At 49.0% G+C, this 16,446-nt stretch overlaps 2 protein-coding genes across 9 annotated transcripts in view; both read left to right on the forward strand.

The window, feature by feature from the left end:
• DOT1L (DOT1 like histone lysine methyltransferase) overlaps positions 1–12,697 on the forward strand; it is a 67,840-nt gene extending 55,143 nt beyond the window's left edge. For 3 of the 6 annotated variants that reach the window (XM_057424508.1, XM_057424509.1, XM_057424514.1), the window contains 8 exons: positions 585–731; positions 1,945–2,071; positions 3,402–4,015; positions 4,706–4,911; positions 5,682–5,746; positions 6,498–7,469; positions 8,593–9,208; positions 11,416–12,697. In XM_057424508.1, the coding sequence (XP_057280491.1) occupies positions 585–731; positions 1,945–2,071; positions 3,402–4,015; positions 4,706–4,911; positions 5,682–5,746; positions 6,498–7,469; positions 8,593–9,173 (2,712 nt within the window). In that variant the 3' untranslated portion in view covers positions 9,174–9,208; positions 11,416–12,697. The remainder of the gene's footprint in view (positions 1–584; positions 732–1,944; positions 2,072–3,401; positions 4,016–4,705; positions 4,912–5,681; positions 5,747–6,497; positions 7,470–8,592; positions 9,209–11,415) is intronic. The other 3 variants (XM_057424510.1, XM_057424511.1, XM_057424513.1) reach the window with 3 other exon arrangements.
• SF3A2 (splicing factor 3a subunit 2) overlaps positions 1–16,446 on the forward strand; it is a 160,226-nt gene that overhangs the window by 127,467 nt on the left and 16,313 nt on the right. The window lies entirely within an intron of this gene.

Raw genomic sequence — 16,446 nt, forward strand, 5'->3', positions numbered from 1 at the left:
CTGTGCTCATGAAAGACGTGCTCACCTCTAAGCTACTGGTTTGTAGACAGACTGCACCAGCAATGCAGTAGGACTTCTTTCTGATCTGGTGTGTCTCTACTTGAACTTGAAAAGTAGTTTCTTTCATAGTTACAAAACTAGAAATAACAAAGATTTGTCCATGGAATTGCTCCAGCCATGGATCGTGCTGGTGCTTATTTCAGAGCAAGCAGGTGCCCTCTAATAGGAGGATACCATGGAGATATTTTTGGCTACTACATTTTCTGTGTACAGAGGGCCTCAAGATATGAATTCTGCTTTTCACAGAGCTCTAACAACAACACTAGGAAATGAGCTTGCCTGAGGCATCTTTTTCCTTATGTTTGGGGCCAGCAGTAGCTTGGATTTACATACTTCTGTGCTGTTGGATATTGGTAACAAAGCTGCTCCACGCATGCCCTGTCTTTGCTATATGGTCACTGCTATTCATCCTGTAATTCTTTAAAAGGGGAAGGGGATATAAATGAGCAGGTTACAGGTAGTTTGGAAAGTCTTTTAGTAACAGCATGTGGTTAAGAATGTTCCTTTTTCTTTTGCATTTACAGGTTTTGAGAGAGAGAACCTCTGTGAGTAATGGAGAAACTATCACCAGCTTACCTATCAGTATTCCTCTCAGCACAGTGCAGCCCAATAAACTCCCTGTTAGTATCCCTCTGGCCAGCGTAGTCCTACCTAGCCGTGTTGAGAAGGTGGTGAGTAAGGGATTGTCAACACTTTCCATCCCTAACTAAAATCACAGTGGGGAGTAAGGGGGTGCTGTGCACCAGAATCCTTAGTGGGCTGTTAATCTTGACTGTGATGCTTTGGGGGAGGCAGCTGTTGGGATGCATCCTCTTGGCTCGTGGTCATTCTATAGGTTTTTCCTCTCATGTGACTCTGGGGTGGTGGTGTTTGCCAGGAAGGAAAGTGCAGTACCTGCCACAAGTGATCCTGGTCTTAAATGTCCAGCTGGGTGGAAGAGGCACAGAATCTGAGAGTTTGTGGCAGTGAAAGCAGAGAATCACACGTTAGTTTGTTCTTAACCCCTGCCTTCTTGCATGGCCCTGGGAGACAAATTCTTCTGCCTCAGTTTGGGCATCTTAAAGCTGTCTATAACAGGATGAACTCGAATAGCGCCTTGAGGCTGCAATACCTGGCGTGTGAGTGACAGCTCTGGAGCAGCAGAGGACACAGAGAACTTCTGGGGCATCTCTTTTTGAAATCCTGCTGAGTCTGTACCCCTCAGTGGCAGAGGAGTTTAAAAAAGCCTGGTCCAGTTTCTTCCAGATGTTTGTCACTTAAGTGGTACAGCAGAGAACCGTTTGCTCCATTGTCTTTTTCCAGCTGAAGACTTGTGGTTGTAGCAGAGCTAGAGTCTGCCCAGCTGTGAGCAGAATTTGTGTGTCCTCGGAGACAGTGTTAGCTCTGGGTGGTGTCTCTCACTTCAGCACATAGTTTATTCAGGCAACCATATCCCAGTTGTTTTGCCTGCTTTAGGAAAACACTGCTTGTGTACCAGAGAGCGCAGCCTGATGCATTCCACATTCACTTTGGGGTTGTTTTGGGGAACTTTGTGTGCACTGGCTTGGAGATGTGGTACAACCGTTTGTTTCCTTTCTGGCTGCCTGTGAAGCAGTGAACTCTGATTGCAGTGCTGTCCTGAGTCTAAACTTCCTGGGATGATGAGCCTGCGCTCCCTCTATCTGCATGGTATCTGCTGTGTGCTAGATACTGTTGCAGTATAATAATCCCAGTATTTATTTTGGTCCTGTAATATGCTGACTGGTGCCTTTGTCAAAATAAGCAAAATCTGGGACATTTAGGAAGGAGAAGCACTTGGTCAGTCTGCTATTGCATGTGAATTTGGTTTAAACTGTTGACTTCTGAGGATACTTCCTGTACTAAAACGCCTGTTTCTCTCCCCAGAGAAGCACACCTAGCCCAGTTCACCAGAGTAGAGACTCATCGACACTTGAAAAGCAGATTGGTGCTAGTTCTCATAATGGCGTAAGCAATGCTGCTGGAAACAAGCCACTGGCTTTGGCTACCTCAGGTAACAGCCTTACCTACACGCAGGTGCCCTGTCTGTGGGGACAGCACCCCCGAGCATTTCTTGTCAGGTCACTCCATGCTAGAGAAATGTGGGTTTTGTAACCAGATTTAGATGCATTCTGGCATAAAGGATTGGTCTGACGTGCCTTTAACTGAACTGCAGCTTCTTGCATTGTACATTAATAATTGCTTTTTGCAAATTCTTCTGTGTGGGTGAAGAGATTCCTACCTTTAGGATGTGGCAAACCAGTGAAGTGTTATGTAGCTCTGCTACGAGCCGATGGTTGGGCTTTAGAAGTTTTATTTTACAGAGTGAGGTTTCAATATCAAAATTAGTTTTGTGATGCAGGTCACACTGGTGCCTCGTGAGCAGTTGTAAAGGCACAAGGATCTGGGTAGGAAGAAAGGTTGAATGGGAGAGGATAGAGGTACCTTGAGTGCAGACACTGCTTCTGAACTTGCTCGTCTGATGAAATTGTGGCCTTTAGTTGTTCAGGATATGGCAGTGTTGTGGACCAGGAAAAGTAGGCTCTAGAATCCAGAAGTTATTGTACACCTGATCCCTCATCAGAAAGTGCATGTGTTCCTGATGTTTACCACCTCAAGGGGCTTGTGTTGTTTCTAGAATCTGTTTTGCAAAGGAGGGCTTGGCTGCAGTTTTCTATCCAACCAATGAAGTATTTAAAAACCTGTTTGTTATAAACCAACACCACGTTTCCTTCTCCCCCTTCCACTTAGGCAGCCCAGAGGCAGGCCTTAGTAGAGCACTGAACCCATTTATGATACACCACGACAAATACTTCATTCCCTTTCCAACCTTCCTCTCGTGGCATTCTTCTGCCACGGTGTCTCTGAAGATCCCCTGTCGCTTCCTAAGCCACAGCCTTTTGTTTAACTTAGAGAAGGAAGTGAGCTGTATGGATGACCAAGTCCCTTCTCTTTTTGGGAAGGGAACAGACTGAATTTGCCCAACTATTTCCTTGATGATAGGAAGGAGTTGAGAGTAGAGAAGCCCTGATTTCAAGAGGTGTAATAGTTCAGCTTACACTTGGATTCCCTTTTAGAAAAGAGGTAGAGCATAGGATATCTTTACATATCACATGAATTTTCCTGAACTGGCAAAAGAGTAGAGCAAATTATTAATCCCCAACTGAAGCCACCAGCCCACAGAGCCACGTTCTCAACTGCGCTGTGTAAAAAGCAGCTTTGAGTTTCCTGTGTCTGCTGATCTCCTGGAGGTAGAGCTGAAACCACTCCCAGTCATCCCAGAAATCTAGCACTGTGAACTGTCGCTCAGCAGAAGCAATGATGCATACTTTCCCTTCCAACAGGTTTTTCTTACTCTTCTGGCTCCGTGGCAGTCAATGGAAATCTTACAAACAGCCCAGCCCATCTTAACCATAGTGTTGATCAGGCAGCTCTGGACGACTCTGGGAGTCTGTTTAACTCAGTAGGGTCTCGGAGTTCCACTCCACAACATCCTTTGCTAATGATGCAGTCAAGGAACTCTGGGCAAAACTCCCCTGCTCACCAGCACTCAACAAGCCCCAGGTTAAATGGCACATCCCAGAGCCTGGTAGGGGTATTGCAATATGCAGATGCTCAGAAGATGTTTGCCGAAGGAACAAAGGGGGATCTTCAGTCTGATGCAGCGTTTTCAGATCCTGAGAACGAGGCCAAGAGAAGAATCATCTTTACAATCTCTCCTAATACAGGACATGTAAAACAATCCCCTTCCAACAAGCACAGTCCGCTGCCCACGAGCGCTCGGCTGGACTGTGGCCAAGCACACGCGCAGGATGGGAAGAAGCGAGGCCGGCGGAAGAGATCCTCCACTGGGAATCTCAGCGGGAACTCCGGGGTCTCCCCTAAACGCAAATCCTTACCTACTGTGTCTGGACTCTTTACGCAACCGTCGGGGTCACCGCTCAATATCAACTCCATGGTAAGGGCAGAAAGGAAGAGCTCTAGCAAGAGAGAAGGGCTTGGGAAGGCTCTTGGAATTGGCAATTCAGCTATTCTTTGGTGTACTCCCAGGCTGTTATAGTGGCAAGACCTGGTGTGAAGAGCCTGGGTGAAAATGGCCCTTCTGAGAGGCCGGGGAATTGCTGAAAAGTTGGGGAGCTGTTTCTGTATAGGGAGAATGTCTTCAAGGAGTTCTTTGCTGACAGAGCAGTGAAAATTAAAAGTAGTAATCTTCCCTTAGGACACAGACCTTGTTTCTGCAGTGAAGTTGGTTTTTTAGGCTCTAGGTTAAATATTTTGAAAATAGTTTAAACTAAGAGTGACTAAATAGCTTTACGAGTGCCAGAAGCATATGGCATTCTTGCATAATTAAGCCAGCTATACAAGTTGCGTTCATCTGGTCCTGCAGTGGTAGTTTGAGAAGAAATGTGGCTACCCCGTGTTTTCATTTCTGTGTTAAAACACAAAAAGCAAAGAATGAAAATTATCTGGTTTTCTGCTATCTTTAAGCTTTCATCCCAGGTTTTAGTGCAGGAGCAGTGCTAAACAAGCAGCTGTTGCTGCATCCTAAAGCTGAGCAAGTTAAGCCTGGTTTTAATACCCTTAGTAAGATGCTTTGTTTTTAAAGGGATACTCTCATCTGTAACTGCTTTCTTTCCTTCTTGCCCAGGTCAATAACATTAACCAGCCTTTAGAAATAACAGCCATTTCCTCTCCTGAAAACTCCCTGAAGAACTCTCCTGTTCCTTACCAGGACAATGACCAGCCCCCGGTACTGAAAAAGGAAAAGCCCCTGCTTCAGACCAATGGTGTTCATTACTCCCCTCTAACGTCAGATGAAGAGCAGGGATCTGAAGATGAGCACAACAGCAGCAGGTGAATACCCAGGGAAGGGTTTCAGGATGAGATTTCTCTGGGAGCTGATTGTGGTGCTCTAAATGGAGAGGTGCTAGGCCACCTTTGTTCCTATTGCTTGGAGGCTGATTCCATTATGCCAAGCCTCTTAAGCGGCTGAAACTGTGAATAGGGAAGGTATTCCGGAAGCAGTGCTTGAATGTGGGAGCTGTTGCTGTGTTTGCAAGGCTGGCAGCCTGGCCTCGGAAAGACTTAGTGTAGGAATGCATTTTTACTACACTGCTTTGTGGCAGTACGGAGGCTGTGCGTGCAATCTTTAACTATGGGTCTGTCTGCTGCTTACTCCCAGTTTCAGCTTGAGTCCAAACTCTTTACACCCTGCCCCAAACTGCTGGTTGATACATTGCTCTGCAAAATGATTGTTCATCACCTTTGCCTGCCTGTGGGGTGCAATTTTTTCCTTGTTTAAGGTACTGGGGAAGTAACCACTTCTGTAGAAACAGGAGCAACAGCCTGCTTTTGTTGTGAAAGAAAAGCAACAGTGAAGTGCTCAAAACGTGCCCTAATCTTGGCAAAGAGCAGTAATTCTGTAATAGCTTCTACTTCAAGTTTGTGGTGGATTTTTTTTAATGCTTTTAAGCTCCTTTACTAGCATAGAGCTATCTAGATGACTTGGCTTTTTGTACTCTAATCAACTGTTAAGTCATGAACATGAGGAGGACACGTTACGAGAGTGGATGTGCAACAAAAGGTCTGCAGTGAGTGCTATAATCTTTTTCTTTTCCCACTAGAATTGAGAGGAAAATTGCAACAATCTCATTGGAAAGCAAATCTCCACAGAAGACTGTTGAAAATGGTAGGTGTGAGGAGTGTTAGTTGTTGTAATGGGTGGGCTTGGGCATGGGTGTCTGCCTCTGACTGAAGTTGTCAGCAGCAGGAGTTTGTGTGCTCTGTGCTGCTGAGCAGAGTGCAGTTCTGCCAGGGCAGGTTCACAGATTTGGGATTAGTTCTTTCTGTAATGACAAGTCCCCAGAGCTCTGACCAGGGTTTTTCACTGACTGAGGGTTTGGGGAGGGATCTGTAGTACAAAGGTGAAGGAAGAAGTAGCTCAGCATCCCATGTGGCATCAAGTTTAGTGAGGAGGCACGGGTACAGATCTGGGACATGATTTCCCTTGGCTGGGGCAAATCAAAGGTTTTAATGGCTTTAACCTGCCTGAGGGGAGACTGAAATGAGCTCTGAGGCAGAAGCTCTTCCCTGGGAGGGTGCTGAGGCGCTGGCACAGGGTGCTCAGAGAAGCTGTGGCTGCCCCATCCCTGGCAGTGTTCAAGGCCAGGTTGGACACAGGGGCTTGGAGCAAGCTGCTCCAGTGGAAGGGGTCCCTGCCCGTGGCAGGGGTTGGAGCTGGAGGAGCTTTAAGGTCTGTGATCCTCAAACTTCTTCAGAGCATTAAAGTAAATTTTAAGAACTTAAGGTGACACAAATATGGATCCCAAACAGAGTTACAGACTGATAGAATGTGTGTTTGAAAAATTAACCCCCTGTTCTTCATGAGAGGATTCAGTGCGTGATGGTTTTTGACGCTTACAACTCTTCTCCCAAACTAGGTGGCAGCTTAGGTGGGAGGAAACAAGCACAAAGCAACGAGAACATGAACAGCAGTAAATGGAAATCTACTTTTTCACCAATATCCGACATCAACCTGACCAAAACTACAGATAGTCCCTTGCAGTCGGTTTCATCTCTGAGCCAGAATTCGCTGTTTGCCTTCAGGCCCTCCACTGAGGATAGCTTTGCCATGGATGCCAAGATCCCGGCACACCCCAGGAAAAGCATTGCCATGCCCTCCTCCGGGGCGGATGGGCTCAGCCCCAGTACAAACTCCACTAACGGCTTTCCCTACAATGGTGGGCTCTCAAGTGACATGGGTTTACACAGCTTTATCGATGGTGCTTCTCTTCCACATAAAGCTTCAGATGTGACGACTTCCAACTGCACCCTGGGTTTCCAGTCACAGCGAAGCAAAGATGTGGGGGTATCGGAAACGAATCCTTTCTTGAACAAGAGGCAACTCGAAGGCCTCGGCGGCACGAAAGGAGAAGACTTAAATCGGGCAGGGGTCAAAGGCAAAGACATCAGCGAGATCAGCATCCGCACTGGGGGTTCTGCAGACAAAAACTCTTTGCAGCATAACGGAAAGGTTGGCAAAGGACGGGACCGAGATGTGGAGTTTAAAAACGGCCACAACCTTTTCATTTCTGCTGCTGTTTCCTCTGGTGGCCTTTTGAATGGTAAAAGCCTTTCTACTGCTGTTTCTTCAGCAGGCAACCCAGCATCTTCTGTTCAGACGCACCATCCTTTCCTAAACACTTTGACCACTGGATCACAGTTCCCCCTCGGCCCCATGGCCTTGCAAGCGAACCTCAACTCGGTGACAAATTCCTCAGTATTGCAGTCCTTATTTAATTCAATGCCAGCTGCTGCCAGTCTGGTCCACGTGTCATCAGCTGCAACCAGACTGACTAATTCTCACACTATGGGGAACTTCTCTCCTGGGGTTACAGGTGGAACAGTTGGAGGTAGGCAGAACTCTTTCTCTGGTATAAGACAGGGCCTAAAGGAAAGTCTGACACTGCCTCTCCAGGGGTGAAACCCTTTCATTTCTGCAGGATGTGAAGCACATCTGTCCCACATAACCAGTCTCCTCTATCTCTCGGAAATGCTAGGATGAGTTCAGTTCCCCACAGTGAAATCTCATGAGCTTTGTCTACTAGATGGGCTTGTTGTATCACCTTTAATGAAACAATACACGCAGACTTTGTGATTTCATAATGTATGCTTGTTCAGATGTTGCTGTGTTGGAACCAGCTTGGGTCCGCCTGCAGGTAAAAGCTGTAACTTGTCCTGGTACCAAGTTGGGGATCTCTAACTTGACAACTTGAGTAAAGGTTGAGATTAGGCCTTGAATGGAATTAGCATGATCCAGGAAGAGCAAAACATCAGTGCCTCTTCAGAGGAGATGGTGTTGGGAATTGCGTAGCATTCTGGCTCTTGAATGGACATGAAGAGCATTTCTTTGCCAGGAAGGGCAATGCCATATGCACCTTGCACTTCTGGGATTCGGCACAGGCTTGGCTTCTGTGGCCCAAACCAGAGACAAGCTGGCAGGACTAGAAGATAGTCTGAACCTGCCGTTGCTAAGTGTCCAAGGCAGTTTTTCTTACCTGTCCATAATCATTCAGGCACCATGTCGGGAAATCCTAACTCTCACATCTCTCAGCACGTAGATTTGCTGGAAATGCAATCTCCCCTCTGCTTTCCTGTAAGTGGGAAAGCAGGAGGGTGGGGAGGGAAGAGCAGCAATTTGAGTCTCCAGATAAGCAACTCTAAAGACCACGTAATCTCATCAAAAGTCTACCTGTGTGGTATAGAACTGACAGTTCTTGGGTCTGACCATTTTTCCTCGTGGCATTTAGAGGTTGGCAGTAGGAAAGGTAAGTGAAATCTTTTGTACCTCCTGGCCTGCACCATTATCTCTCATTGCTTGCTACCTTCTCATGCTGCATATTTTTGTATGGGGCTGTAACTATTTTGATTTTGCTTTTTTTCTTTTTTATTTTTCTTTTTGGTTTTGTTTCTCTTGTCACTTGAGACTGTACAAAGCCCATCTGTTGAAGCTGAGTTTTTCTCTCCTGTTTGCAGGTATTTTTAACCATGCGGTGCCTTCTGCCTCCTCTCCTCATCAGTTTGGAGCCAGTTTCAGCAGCAGTGCTGTCTCTAGCAGCACAGTGCTAAGCTTAAACCCTCTGCAGGCTGTTGCCAGCACCTCATCCTCATCCTTCCCACCCCCTTCCTCTAATTTAGTAACATCTAGTGAGACTAGATCTGCTCAGCACCTCAACAGAGCGCCAGTGCAATCTGTTTTCCATCCCCCTCCTAACGTTTCATTGCCCCCACCTCCTCCATTGCTCGCTTCTAACTCCGAGCCTGCGCTTCTGCAGAACCTGCCATCCATCCCACCTGGTGAAGCCTTTCTGCCACCCTCTTCTGCTGCTTCTGTCCAACCTGCTAACGCTTCTTTGTCTATTAAGCTAGCTTCTCTCCAGCACAAAACCTCCCGCCCCTCCTTTACAGTCCATCACCCGCCTCTGCCCCGTTTGGCGCTGGCACAGTCCGCGCCCATGATCACGCAGTCCAACGCTGCTGGCACGGCCGCTCTGTGGGTCACACTTGGCATGCAGCCTCCTTATGCTTCGCACCTTTCTGGGGTTAAGCCACGATAAAGAGCTTGCTTAGCTAACAGTTCTTATTTTGTAAGGTAAGGCTAGACCAAACAAAAGAGGAGTTTTGTACAAGATGCTGAATGATGCTTCTTGCTTTTCAGAGAGAGGTTGGGGATGGGCTCTGGGAAGGAAAAACCTCTCAAATGTGGGAAGCAAATGATCTGATGGCAGAGGATGGAGAGCCTTAATGCTCTCTGTTCTGGGAGTCAGGATTTCTCGACAAGGAGTGCTCACAATAGGATCTCTGGTCTGTCTTGTCTGACATGAGGATTATGTTCAGGTGGAGATCACCTCATGGGAATGTTTATTTTGAAGGTCAGGACTCAAGAGGAAATGTCTATTTTTAAGTATGGTTTTATACAGTTGCTGGAAGTGGTTGTTGCCTGTTCCCCCCTTCCCTTCTTCTTGCCTTCCGACACAGACTGTTGCATCTCCCCAAGCCCACGTCCGCATAGCGTTAGGCTGCCTGGTGGTGCTGCTTTGTGACTCTCTGTGGCAATGTGGTGGTCTTGGTTTTGCTGCCACTCAATGACAACTGCTCTAAATAACGACAGAGTTAAAAATCTCTGGTTTACGAGCTGCAGAGCAAATGCACTGGTCTTGCATTGCACTTAATGTGCCCCCTGCATCAGTGGCAAGCACAACCTCGCGTAGCAAAGGGTTGTGATTTATCTGTGTGCTGCAGCTTCATTGGACTTGCCTGCAAGGGCTGAGAGTCACCAGCTCACCAGGTGCTCTGTTTATCCCCACTTGGCAATCACTGGCTTACTGAGTACACTGTGAATGAGAACACAGGGAACGTTCAGGGTTAACTGTGCTCCGTGCTTCATAAAGGCTGGGGCTGCAGGAGAGAGGAGGGGTTCTGGAGACTGCGTGTATTTTTACTGAAGCAGGTATTTAAATGTCTTCAGAGCAACCCCAGAATAAAGTGCACCACTGCAGAGTTGGGTACTGTTAATGGAAATACTCTGTGGCATCCTGATGTAACAGCTTGTGCTTGCAAAGTGACATGGGTCTGTTAGGCCCCAGGGCTTGCTCCGTGCTTTTCCTGTAGGTCTTTATATGTTGTTGCTGTTCTCTGATACCAAAGCTACGTACGATTTATGGTTGAATACTCTTTGCCACTTATAAAGCATCTGACTCAATTACAATATATACCTGAGAGATTCTTTTGACTGTGCCTTGTCTATAGTGTCTTCATCATCAAATTGCTCCACAGACACAAAACAAATCCTCATTAGGCTTTTGTGAGGCATGTAAGTATTAATTCCCCCTTCCGTACAAGGAAGCGAGGCTGAGGTTTGAGTGATATCCCTGCGTGCCAGTGGAGAGCAACAGTGTGATGGGGAAGGGGCTTGAGAGACCCTGAATAGAAACGAGTGGGGGAGAAGGGGCAAGGAGGGGTTTGTAGCTGTGAGACTCGGGTGAGGACAGCGTGCAAGCCTTGTGCTGAAGCAGTTGTCTTACCTGGAACGGAGGTTATACTGGGCTAGACTCTGCCATCCCTGTGGTGGGCCCTGTCACAAAATGGTTCTGAGCAAAAGAAGCCAGGCACAAGAGTGATAAGCATGGAGCAGAGTAGCTGGATGACAGAGCTGGCCTGTGGAGCAAAGCAACAGAAGCATTGCTGCCAGGAGATGGTGTGTGGCAGATGGACCGTAGCTGTGGTCCTGCTCTGTGTGACTCTTGGACACAGGTCAAATAACGTGAGCAGTTCATTGACTTTGGTGTGCTTACTGTGCTCAAAGTCCTTGGTGAACCAAGGCTGAACTGGGCTCAGGGGCTAAACTGCTTTGCTTCTCTCCCAGGGTAATACGAAATGCAAAGCAGATTAGTGTGTGCTAGGAAAAGGTGAAGTGCAGAGGGGGGGGTTACTTATTTTCCCCACCTCGATGGCCTTCATGGGAGCACAGAGTTCAATGTGCTTACACTGGTCAAGGCCAGGTTGGCCACAGGGGCTTGGAGCAAGCTGCTCTAGTGGAAGGGGTCCCTGCCCGTGGCAGGGGTTGGAGCTGAATGAGCCTTAAGGTCCCTTCCAACCCAAACCATTCTATGAAAGCTTAAAAGCTGCTGTTGCTCCTGGAGGCATCCTTTCTATCTAACTGCAGCTGGGACAAGAGTTGCTCCTCCTTTGCTGGCTGGCAAGGCCTTGGAGCACTGTAGAAATGATTGACACATCTAACCCGTGGTAGAGTTTTGTCTTTTATTTAGATGAGTCTCTTCCTCTCCTCCTGTTGTGCAGGTAACTAGGATTTCTACCTCAACCCAATGTGACCTATGCAAGGACAACGTGGACCAACTTCACTCGGCTTCCACTGAAAGGTGCTCACCTGGCCTGTGCAGGGGTTTCTACTCTCTTACTACTGGACAAAATAAAACCATAAAAAGACCTAAACGACAGAGAAAAGATTTACTGTGAATCTGAGTTAAAAAAAAAACAACAGAAAAAAAGACAAAAAAAAGGCAAAAGAAATGCTTAAAGCTCCAGTTTGTATTGTTGATAGTTTAGATAAAGGTATTTATCTTTTTTTTAAAGTGAAAACAATTTTGACTTATTTTATTCCACCTAGAATCATAAACACAACTTATTATTAAATTTTCTGATTAATAAAGGACTGGCACACCAGCAGAGATGTAAAGAGCCTCCTCTCGGTGCTATTTCATCCGTCAGAACTGTGCCTCTAGTTTGAATCCTTGGTGCTGAATTTGGAGGGTTGAGCAATGCCAAACCCAGTTCTCAGAAGGGTCTGCAGGTTATTTCTTCACCTTGCTCTGTTCATATGCCAAAAGCCATCTGGTTTGCAGCGGTGGGAGCTACAGAGAAAGGCAGGCTTCTAACTAAAGCTGTGTTTTAATTGGAACTCTGTTAACTGGGGGGGGTTTAACTGTGTTCATTACCAACCAGAACTCGGGCTCCCCTCTGGGATGGCAGCTAAGAGGCTCTGGGGTTGCCCAGGCGAGCTCCACCAGCACAGGCACCTTTGAAAGGAGAAATCCCAAGTCCTGCCCCATTCAGATTGCTTCACTGGGCCATTTGGCGTTGCTGGTGGCACTCAAGTCACTGTGAATTTTGGTAGCTAGGCTGGTACCTTGTTTTGAGATGTCATTGGCATATGAACAGGGTGTGTGATCACTGGTATTGGTCAGGCCCTTGCTACAGCATTGGGAAGACTGAACATAGGGCTTCTGTCCTGGTGCAGGTAGCAGATATTCTCAGCTTGCTGGTTTTTGTTCCAAGTACAATGTATTTTGTTAATAGGGTTTTGATACTTGAGTCAGAGATGGATCAGCCGTGTACATTGATGGACAAAGTGCATTTTGCTTTTGTATTTCCTTGCTTTTAAGTAGGTCTAAATGGTAGTTCACAAAAACACCCTGATCTCGCCTACGTGCTGCCACACGATCCGACTGGTGCAGTTCCTGTATTGTGACTTGGTGTTCTGTGTACAGAAAGGGCTGCTCCGAGCAGCAGCTGTATTTTATAGAGATGTGATGAGAAAAAATATAAATTTCATATACTTTTATTTCATTTATTTTTAGATTGTACAATGCACAGTAAACTTGTAAAAACTTATTTATTCGAGTGCACAAAGGGAGGAGGAGGATGATCCATTCAGTAGAGATCACACTGGGCTGTGGTTCAGACTGGACCAGGTACCACTAAAAGAAACTACAGGCAAAGAAGGGGAATTGCAACAGCAAAATGATGGTTAGGCTTCGGGGAACATCTTCTTGGCAGGCCTGTGCTCCGAGGGGCAGCCCTGACTGCTCTGCATCGGAGTGCTCGCTGTCCTGGAATCCCATCCGGGTCCGTAGTGCTCCCTGTGCAATCTCCCACCTCCAGCAGTCGGGCATTCCCCTCGGCCTCGGGCTCTGCCAAGGCCACAGCATCCCATGGTCACTAAGAACGCTTAGCTGTTCATAGCTGCTTAACTCCTGCCTTAGGGTTTGAAGTCGGCACGAGACCTCTGCCCTGCGCGCTCGCTCCTGCTGCCTGGCTCCGTGGGGAACGGCTGCGAGCGCCGTGCTGGCGTGTTCCAGAGTGGTCCTTGAACTCCACGGGCTCCTGCAGAGTTCAGTGAGGCCCTTTCCTCTGCCCCTCATCCCTGGCAATCTTGGTAGAGATCTAGGACAAAGTGCAGTTATTCTCTTGGTTCCCAAGTGTGTCTTCCATAGGCAGCCTTTGTGCGCGGAAACTTGATGTGAGCGTGCCACCTTACTCGCTGGAAAGGGAAGGGATTGATAGCCCTGGAAATGAGGGCCGTTTTGGAATCGTGTCCTGCTTTGCATGTGGGAGAGGAGTTGACAGCGACGCGCCCTGCTGAGTGACTAACAGCGAGATGGAAACCTGGAGAAGGGCAAAGATGCTCAGAGGGTGAGAGCTGAGAAGCATCCGGTAGCTTCTAGTAGAAGCCGTACGCAGTTTATGTCCTGGAATCCAGGAAGACAAATGTAACCCAGATGTTTTGCAGCTGGGAGTTGGGCAGCTCCAGCTTCTTCCAGCTCCTTGGGTGACTGGGAGTTGCAGAGCTGCCTCAGCATCCTTCCCAGCAGGCGGCCGAGCGCTCGGTCTCTGAAGGCTTTAATGCGGTAGGCTGTGCCTGAGCAATTGCTGGAGGGGCAACGGCCTTAATTTCGTCTCCCCCCTATCATTTATATCCCTGCTGAGAAAGATGGGGACACCCAAGCTTTTAATTGCTGCTTTTCAGATCCTCTTCTGAAAAGGCACCAAGATTCAGGGTTCCTTGGGCCTTTCATGCTCCCCTTCAGCTTTGCCCTGAGCTTCACAGCAATGCAGCCGTCGGTGTCTGGGTGCAGGATGGAACTGTCAGGCTCGGCTACACCTGGCGTTGAGTAATTGCATTGTGTGGCAGCTACAGTCTAAATCCTTGCAGTGATCCCCGCTGGGATGTGCTTCCAGGAAGGTGCCCGATGAGGTGGGGAGCGATGGTGAGATGGGAACCAGGCGAGTGCAGGTTCTGGGACTGGTGTCTTCGGGTTGTGTTATCTGAGAGATGCTGCCAAGGGGTTTGCGGTGTTGCCTTCGGCTCTCCCTGATCTTCTCTCGCTTTGCCATAACCTTGGCCACGTCCAACCTGTTTCCCCTCTGTCTGCAAATGGGGAGAGCATTTCTCTTGCTGTGGGGCTGCTGGAGGAACAGCTTTGAGCTGTTGAGATCCCATCCAGACGGCTACAAGAATAAGACCCTCGTGACCCTGCTGGAGGAATGCTGTGCCAGAGGTCCGCAACCTGTTTGCGAGAGCTGGAGACACTTGTGAGAAGCCACAGCCGAGCAGGCAGTTCCCAAAGGGAATTCCTCCTGCGTGCCCACACCCTGCCGGCTGCCCGCCTCCCGTGGCTGTCGCACAAGTTCCCTCTGCTCCGCGCCGCTGGTGCCAGGGACTTGTCAGGAAGCTCAGATACAGCTTGGAGCACGCGCGTTGCCAAGAGCAAGGAAGGAACTTCCCGAGCCCTGCGCTGAGCAAAGCCTGTGCCCGCTGCTGCCTGCTGCCGGGAGCCAGCCCTGCTCTTGTCTGGGGATTTGCTGCCTCTGGCCTGGGCTCAGTCCACCCGCATCCGCCAGGCTGGGAGGCTCCAAAGGCACCAATCTCAACGTGCTCTTTGCTGTGCGTTCATCATTCCGCAGCGGTTCCTCCGTTAGGCACCAGCAGTCCCAGTGCTTTTCGTGTAGAGGAGGGAGAAGGTGGGAAGATGTTGCTGGAGGACATAAAGGAAGGGGCAGTTGCCAACATCAGGGAATGCAGCACCTCCTGGATGCACGTGGCACCGTCTCCAGCTGGTTTCTTCCAATGACAGGGACATGTCTGCTTGACCAGAGAAACAGAAATACCTTCTTGTGCTTCCATCTCATTTCCTTCCTTCCTAATGGCAGCAGCCGCTTTACCTGCTGGTGCCCGCTTTGTGCTCACTTCCCCTGTGCCAGGACTGGCTGGTGGGGTGTGCATGTGGGGATGCAGGGCAGCTTGTAGGGACTGAACCTGTGCTTGCACCTACGGTCGCTGGCGCACCCAGGCGAGGAGGCTGCATCACTTGAACGTAACGGGAGCCACCGGTCGCTGGTTTTGTGAGTCAAGAGCTTTCAGATCCCCAGGGCTTGATGCTCACCCAGCCCAGTTAATGTCAGTGTTGAGTCGCTTTCTTCTTTATACTGGAGCAGAGAACTTCTCTTTGAAACCTGCCGAGCAGAGGTTTCAGGCTTGGTGAGCTCTCCCTTTGCATCTCGATCTCATTTCAAAACGCTTCAGTATCCCTTGGCCGCAGGGCCCCGTGTGTGTAGGTGCCTTCAAGAGGTTCCTTCGGAGAGGTTTGGTGCCACTTCTTCAACCTCCTCCTTCAGGGGCTGGGTGAGGTGGCCTTTAAAGGTCCCTTCCAACCCAAGCTCCTCCCTGATTCTCTGTATCTGCCCTGGTCGCTGGGTGCGGGGGCCAGGGCCAGGCAGCTCGGGGTCACCTCCAGGCACCGGCGTGGTTTGATTCTGCGGGGATGTTGTGTTTGGAAAGCAGCCTCTGCTCCCCGGCCCTGTTCTGGTTTCCACTTGGAAGAGCCCCAGCAGAGGAGCGGCTGCGGGGCAGGGGAGCATCGGCAGGTGCGGAGCTGGCATCTGCCATGGGACAGGCGATGGTTTTGGTGGGGCGCGGTGGCTGTGCTGCAGCTCATCTCCTCCGAGGCTCTCCACGCTCTCGGTCACCCTATGGGGACACTGGCACAAGGCCCTGTGGGACCTGAGCCCTCGCTCAGGAGCTGCTGGAAGAGGAGGCTCAGTTCTTGGGCTGCCGATGGTGACTCCCCTCCAGGCACAGACCCCTCCATGGTCCTTCCTTCCTCGGCCGGTCTGGAGCTGGTGCTGATCACCTCCAGGTACCAAAGGTGCTTCCCCAGCCCGGGCTCACCGTCCCTTCCCATGGCAGAAGATGCTCCTTAGGATTGATGGGATGGGAGGAAGCTTTGGTGGATCAAGTCCAGCTTTGGTGGATCGAGTCCTAGGTACAGCCCCTTCCTGTGCTGAATTCAGTCTTTTAATAGAGGGTTTGGAAACCTGAACATTATGGGTGTGCTTATTTCTTGGAGGGAGTTATCCCATCCCACCCAGCTCTTGACAGATTCTGCTTCCCTTGTTTTCCCTGAGCCAAAAGCACAAAGAGGATTAAGTGGTGGGAGCTCCAAGTTCCTTTGGGGAAGGTGTGGATGTTGTTGCAGTGGACTGCAAACCGACAAGAACGTGCTTGAAAGCCACGGTTTGGGGAGAAGAAAC

This window comes from Pezoporus wallicus, unplaced genomic scaffold, assembly GCF_028554395.1.
Source record: "Pezoporus wallicus isolate ANWC-B61680 ecotype Strahan unplaced genomic scaffold, APGP_CSIRO_Pwel_v1 contig_8376, whole genome shotgun sequence".
In the NCBI taxonomy this organism is placed as follows: Eukaryota; Metazoa; Chordata; class Aves; order Psittaciformes; family Psittacidae; genus Pezoporus; species Pezoporus wallicus.